This window comes from Corvus brachyrhynchos, unplaced genomic scaffold (assembly GCF_000691975.1).
Source record: "Corvus brachyrhynchos isolate BGI_N302 unplaced genomic scaffold, ASM69197v1 scaffold692, whole genome shotgun sequence".
Classification (NCBI taxonomy): Eukaryota; Metazoa; Chordata; class Aves; order Passeriformes; family Corvidae; genus Corvus; species Corvus brachyrhynchos.
Window position 1 is genome coordinate 138237 of NW_008236762.1, and position 7384 is coordinate 145620.

The 7384-nt window shown below is 54.1% G+C and overlaps 1 protein-coding gene across 1 annotated transcript in view; it reads left to right on the forward strand.

The window, feature by feature from the left end:
• The window catches only part of LOC103625269 (SH3 and multiple ankyrin repeat domains protein 3), a gene marked incomplete at both ends in the record, with an annotated part of 100186 nt that overhangs the window by 25022 nt on the left and 67780 nt on the right, over positions 1-7384 (forward strand). The window contains one exon of the mRNA XM_017727124.1: positions 2380-2455. Coding sequence (XP_017582613.1) covers positions 2380-2455 — 76 coding nt within the window. The remainder of the gene's footprint in view (positions 1-2379; positions 2456-7384) is intronic.

Sequence of the window (7384 nt, forward strand, 5' to 3'; positions counted from 1 at the left end):
GGGAATCGTTCCTGGATCAGCTCCGCAGCTGCTCCCTGCTGCCGTCCCCTGGTGCCGAGCGGGAGCTTCCCGGGCTGCTCCTTTTCCTTGGAATTTCCCTCTGGAATCACAGCCGGCAAGCCCTCGGAGCAGGGTGGGAACAGGGAGGATTTTCCCGGCTGATCCAAGCAAAGAATTCCCAAATTTTTCTTCCATGTGCTGCCGTCTCCTGATCCCTGGGGGAGCTTCCCAAGTTTCTCCTTTTCCTTGGAATTTCCCTCTGGAATCAGAGCCGGAAACTCCTTGGACCGGTGAGAATTTTCCCAGCCTGATCCAGGTGGAGAATTCCCAAATTTCATTCCATGTGCTGCCATTACCTGGGAGCTTCCTTTTCCTTGGAATTTCCCTCTGGAATCCCAGCCGGGAACCCCTCGGAGCACGGAGATTTTTCCCACCCTGATCCAGGGAATTTCCTGCCCATTCCCTGCTTTTATTCCGTTCAGTCCGGAACTTTCTCCCAGTGGCAATAATTCCATGATTTTTCCGAGGCAGTTCCTCCTGGGAATTCAGGGATGGAGCTCTTGGAACAACAATTCCATGGGAATCTTCCAGCGATTCCAGCAGGCTCCAAGGAATCTCCTTCCCGCTTAGGAAACCCCTGGGAATGGCCTGGAAAAGCCCCTTGGATCCCTGGGAATGCTTCCCTCTCCCAGATCCCTGGGAATCGCTGGGCTCTTCCCTCCTGGAATGCTGCACATCCCAAATTTTGGGATCTCCCCGTTCTCCAGTGCTTTACGGGAAATATTCCAGGCGCTTTTCCCAGATATTTCTTTAGGGATTTATGGATTGTGCACCTGGAACCCACCCGGAAAAACGGGAATTTGGGGATTTGAGGGGGTGGGGGGAGGGAATCCCAGCACGGCAGGAGCACGGTTCCCTTAGGAATTCCGAGTATTCCATGGAAAGCTGGATGCTGGGAAACCACCAGCAGGTGGCGGCCAAAGAATCCCGGGATCAGCATCCCTGGGATCAGCCTTGGGATGGGATGGGATGGGATGGGATGGGATGGGATGGGATGGGATGGGATGGAGCAGCTGATCCAAGCCTGGATTCCTCCCGGAGCTGTTTCCATCCCTGGAATTCCGTGGGATGAGGAGAAGGCCCAGCAATTCCCAGGATCCCTGTGCCCGGAGCGAGTGGAAATCCCGGGAATGTTCTGTCTTTTCCCAGCCTGAATTGGGTGGGATGTGGATCAGAGGGATTGGGATAGGCCGGATCCGTGGGATGAGGGACAACGAAGGCTCGGGATCACCCCAATTCCCTGGAATGCTCCAGAGGGGCTGGAAAACTGGGAAAAGCCCTGGGGCTGGACACACCTGGAATTCCAGCGGCTCATCCCTGGATCCCACGGATCCTGCCCATCCCATTCCATGCCCGGTTTGGCTTTTCCATCTTGGAATGCGCCTTGGGAAGCTCAAAACCGGGAAAACCATCGGGATGAGCTGGAGAAAGTCGGGATTGATTCCCAATCCAGCGTGGGGAAGGAGAATTCCTCCAAATTCCCCGGGAAATTCCTCCAAATTCCATGGAAAAGCCAGCGGAGCATCCCAGCTCCGGGATTGTGGAATGTGGGGCCTGGAATTGCTGGAATGAGGCCGGGGGTGGGATGGGAGCTCGGGTTTGGCTCCGGGAGGGGCTGGAGCAGCGGGAATTGTCCTTTTCCATAGATTTTATGGATAAGGGACGGCCAGAGCTGGGGGCTGTTATCCAAGGGGAAAAAAGTGTGGGAAAGGCGGGGAAAGAGGGATTTGGGAATTGTCCGGAGCCCCCTGGAGTGCTGGGGAAGGAGGACGAGGCTGGGAATGGACGGAATTCCAGGGATTTTAGGGAAAATTTCATCCCTCGGGACAAGGACAGGGAGGGGGGGTCGGATCCAGGGAAGGGAGCGGAGCTGGAAAACTCCCTTGGGATCGGTGCCAGGGATTTTTGGGGGATGGCGCCTCCCTCATTCCCACTTTTCCTCATAATTCCCACATTCCCGGAGATCCGGTGACCTCCAGGAGAGCGCGGAATTCCCGGGATCATTCCCAGCTCTTCCCATCCCTGCTGAGGTGGGAAAAGCGTGGAAGCAGACCTGGAATGTGGCTGCTCCCCTGGGACTGGAGTTTTCCATAGGGTTGAGTCTCCTGTGTAATTCCAGCCGGGAATTCCGGTGGAATTTGACCCCGGAGGAGTTCCAGGAACGCCTCCGACATTCCCAGGAATTCCTTGGCCGCACGGATTCTCCTTCTCCGCGGAGAAATTCCCGCCCGGAAATGGAATTCCCGGCATTTGCGGAGCCGTCGGGAGAGGCGGGAAAAGCCGGGAATAATTCGGGATGTGGGATTTTTTTCCCTCCAGAAACCAGGGAAGACCGGACCAAGCGGCTTTTCCGGCACTACACCGTCGGATCCTACGACAACTTCACCTCCCACAGGTAAGGAGCCGCTCCCGGGAATCCCGGGAATTCTCATTCCCATGGAAAAGCTGCCCTTGTCCTCCCGGAGATCTCGAATTCCACGGGAAGGGAATTTTGTCCGGGAGTTTTGGGCGGTGGGAGGCGGAATTCCCGGTGCTGGATGAGGCTGAGGGCAGCGGGAGGATCCAAGGTTCTGGAGAATTCTGGGAATGTGCTCCCATTCCTGGGCTGTGTCCCAGTGACGGATCCAACATTCCAGAGAAGTTTGGGAATGTGCTCCCATTCCTGGATCGTGTTCCGATGGAGAATCCAAAGTTCTGGAGAACTCTGGGAATGTTTCCCATTCCCGGCTCATCTCGGTGGAGGATCCAAGGTTCTGGAGAATTCTGGGAATGTGATCGCATTCCCAGCTTTTTTTCCCAATGCAGGATCCAAAGTTTGGGAATGTGGCCGCATTCCCGGCTCCTGTCCCAGTGATGGATCCAACATTCCAGAGAACTTTGGGAATGTGCTCCCATTCCTGGTTCGTGTTCTGATGGAGAATCCAAAGTTCTGGAGAACTCTGGGAATGTTTCCCGTTCCTGCCTCGTTTCCCAGGGAAGAATCCAACACTTGGGAAAACTTTGGGAATATTTCCCACTCCCGGCTCCTGTCCCAGGGGAGGATCCGAGGTTCTGGAAAAATTTGGGAATGTGGCCGCATTCCTGGATCCAGGAATGTGCTGGAGCTCCGCGATTCCCGGAGGGAGGAGCAGCGGCTTTCCCTGCAATGGGATCCCTTTTCCGGGGAACTCTCAGAATTCCCAACCCCATCGGAGCTGGAGGAGGTTTTGCCTTGGGCCGAGGAATTCTGCAGATCCGTGGAATTCCGGGAATTTTGCAGCTCATCCACAACGTTTTCCTTGGTTTTGGAGCTCCTTATCCCAAATTTTGCCACCCGGAGCATTCCCCATTCCGAGGAATTTGTGGAATTTGGGTTGATCCTCGAAATTCCCAGGATTTGCTGCTCCGGGGCTGTTCCTGTGGGAAAACACCAGGAAAAATCGGGAAAGAGGAAAAAACGAGGGGAAAATGATCCATGGCCAAAGGGAAGCTCCGGGAAATCCCTGCTGGGATCACTGGAAAAGCGGGAAAAGGTGGGAATTCCTGGGTGAGGAGGAATTCCATCAGATCAGCGGAAGAAAAGGCGGGATTGAATCCGATGGAATTCCTGGAGAAGGGATTTCCTTCGGGAATCACATCCCGCGAGAACGCCGGGAGGAGCAGTTGGAATTCCTGGGAATTTTCACCGGGAAAACATTCCCTGGAGGCTCCGAAATTCCCAGAGAGGAGCGGGGCGGGAAGGGGAATTTCAGGAGCCGGATCCGGCCTGGAAAAGACTTGGGAAGAGCCGGAGCGGGATTGGATCCACGGGAAGGGCCTGGGCGGATCCCGCTCCGGGAAATCCTTCGGGAATTGTTTGGGTTCCGGGCGGGACAAAACCGAGCTTGGGAATTGCCGGGAAGGGGAAAATCCCAACTTCGGCATTGGGAATTCTGTGGGATCGTGGAAGGGCTTGGGCTGGGCTTAAAACTCCTTCTTCAGGCCCAGATTAAAGCTCATTCATCAGACCCAGCTCAACCCTCGCTCCTTAGGCCCGGCTTTGGGCTGGACCTTTAGGCCCGGCTTTGGGCTCATTTCTGAGGCCCAGATTGAGATTCACACTTCAGGCTCGGCTTAGACTCCTTCTTTAGGACCAGATTAAAACTCCTTCTTTAGGCCCAGCTTTAGGCCTGGGTTTAGGCTCAGGTTTCGTCTCATTTTTGGAACTCGTCCTGAGGCTCGTTCTTTAGGCCCAGATTAAATCTCGTGGTTTAGACCCAGCTTTAGAGTCATTCTCTAGGCGCAGATTGAGATTCAAACTTTAGGCCCGGATTAAGACTCATTCCTTAGGCCCAGCTTTAGACTGGACCTTTGGGCCCAGATTGAAATTCATTCCTTAAATCCAGGTTAAAATTCATCCCTTAAATCCAGGTTAAAACTCAGCCCTTAAATCCAGGTTAAAACTCATTCTTCAGACTCAGATTTAAACTCATTCCTTAGGCCCAGCTTAAGCGTCGAGGTTGGTCCCAGCTCCCTCCGAGGGCGTCCGAGGCTCCAATTTTGGCGTCTCCTTCAGAAATAATCGGGAAAATCCGGGATTTTTCCCAGGTTTTTTCCGCACAAACCCTCGGGACCGAGAGATTCCTCGGAAGCGGAGCCGGGAACTCTCCAAGGCTGGAAAAAACATTCCCAGGCGGGAATTCTTCCGTCGTTCCCGGCTCTGTTTCCGATGCCGGGTGTGGGGGAGCAGCGACCGGGATCAGCTTGGAGCAGCAGCTGGAAAATCCCGGAGCAATTCCCACTCCTGGCTTTGAGATTCCAGGGAAAACCTTGGAAGCTGAGGCAGGGTGGGATGGACGCTCCGGGATCCGGGGCGGGAATGGGGTTGGGAATTCCCTCTTTTTCGGGCTTCCTGAAAAAAGAGCTTGGAATGTGGGGATGGGGATCTTTGGGAATGGGAGCAGAGCTGGGCATGGAATGAAGGGAATTTTGGGGGGTGGAATTTCCTCTGGAGCAGGAAAGCCTCTGGAAATCCCCAGGAATGTTGGGATAAATCCGGATTGGAGACGGAAAAACTCCCCCGAGCTGCGTTTCCCACCATTCCCAGGTTTCCTTTGGAATCAGGAATCCCCCAAAGGGGGAGCAGAGGCTGCTCCGGAGCCGGGAGGTGCTGGATGCTCCCAAAATTCCCATCATTCCCAAAATCCAGGAATGGGGAAAAAAAAACGGGGCAGAGCTCGGAAAAATTCACCCGGAGGGGAAGAAGAATCCGAGCTCGGCTTTATCCGAAGGGAAATCCCGGCGGGAATTGCCTTTGGGATTAAAGGAGGGGATTAAAGAGGCTCCGAATTAATTCGGGAATTAAAGCCGGGAGCAGCTGGGAAGGGGAAAAATTGGGAGCGGGAGCCAATCCCGGATTTGTTTCATTCCCGCTGATCCGGAATCGGGGATTAGGGAGAGGGATTTCGCCAGAGCCGGCTGGATGGGCCTCGGAAAACAGGGAAAACATGGAAAACATGGAAAACGTGGAAAACATGGAAAACGGGCAGGGGACAACCCGGGATTTCTCAGCCCTGGGATGCCGGGGATGGAAAAATGTGCGGAGATGGAAAAGGAGGGAATTGTGGAGGCTGGAATTAGGGAATTATTACGGAATTCTGGAGGTTTTCCCGGAGCTGGGAAATCTGGGAATTCCTTCCCGTGTATCCAAGGCTGGAATTGCCCCAACCAAAGGGGTTGAGTTTCCACTGGGAAAAGTTTTCCCTGGATTTCACTGCAATTCCTGGGATTTCTTTGCCGTCGTTGCTTCTCCTCTCATCCCGCTGGAAATCTGGGAATCCTTTTCCTGCTGCAGCCCCAAAATCCTGGAATTCAGGCTGGACAAACCCAAGCTCCCCCTCCGTGATCCCACGGAATCATTCCAGGAGCCGCATCCATGGGTTTTCCCAACTTTTCCAGGGATGGGGACTCCACCGCTGCCCTTCTGCTGCTTTCCAAGCTTTTCCATGGAAGAAATATTCCTGAAAATCCAACTCGAGGCCGTTGCCTTGGAAAAGAGCTCTTCCCGCAGTGTTTTCCATTCTTTTTTCCTGGATGCTCTTCCCTGGGAATCCGTGGGAATTCGGGAATGTTGCTGAAGCCTCTGAGTGAGGGAATTCTCTGGGAATGAGCAGCAGGCAGGGATTCGGGAATGCTGTCGGATTTTTCCCATCATTCCATGTCCCAGCCTCAGGAATGGCCCAAAATCCCCCTGGAAAATTCTTGGAAAAGGTGCTGGGGGAGGAATTTTTGGGAATCTGCTGCATCTGGAGGTGCTGATCCCACGGAAAGGCTCCCGGCTCTTGGGATTATGGGATGGAATTCATGGAATCGTGGAAAAAGCTGGAAAAGCTCCGGCTTGGAGCAACATCATTCCATGGAAATGGGAATGAGGAGGGAGGGATGGAAAACTCTGGAAAGGCTTCTCTGGAATCCCTCTGGGCACATTCCCAAGCCCCATTCCGGCTTTTTGTGGAATCATGGAATGCTTTGGGTTGGAAGGGACCTTAAAGCTCATCCCATCCCAGTTTTCCTTTGGGAAGGGCTCGAATGCCTGGAATTTTCAGCCTCGGGAAGCTCTGATGGAGTTTTATGGAAGCAGGAAAAGGAGCCGATGGAAAAAGAGGGAGTGAGGGATGAGGGGGCACCTCGGGAATGAGCAGCGGGATTCAAATGAATCCAAGGATTTTTGTCACTCTGCAGGTGAGGGAATTGTGGGGATTTATTAGGATCTGGAATGGGATCAGGAATGGGACCTGGAACGGGACCTGGAATGGGACCTGGAATGGGACCTGGAATGGGATCTGGAATGGGACCTGGAACGGGACCTGGAATGGGATCTGGAATGGGACCTGGAACAGGACCTGGAGTGGGACCTGGAATGGGACCTGGAATTGGACTGGGAATAGGACCTGGAATCATCCCTGTTCCTGCAGAACCCCGGGAGTTAAAGGTGGGCTTTGGATCAGGGAGAACTATGGGAAACCCCTGGAAAAGGATTGGAAAAGGATGTCCTGGAGAGGCCACCAGGAGCATCCGCACCCTTCAGTGCCCGAGGCTGAGCGGAGAACCTGGAATAGGAGCTGGAATCCCAGGAATTCTGTGTCCCTGCGGGAATGGACCTAGAATGGGAGCTGGAGTGGGACCTGGAATGGGAGCTGGAGTGGGATGTGGAATGGGACCGGGAATTGGACTGGGAATAGGCCTGGAATGGGACCTAGAATAGGACCGGGAATGGGACCGGGAATGGGACCTGGAATGGGACCTGGAGTGGGATCTGGAATAGGACCTGGAATGGGACCTGGAATGGGACCTGGAATAGGCCTGG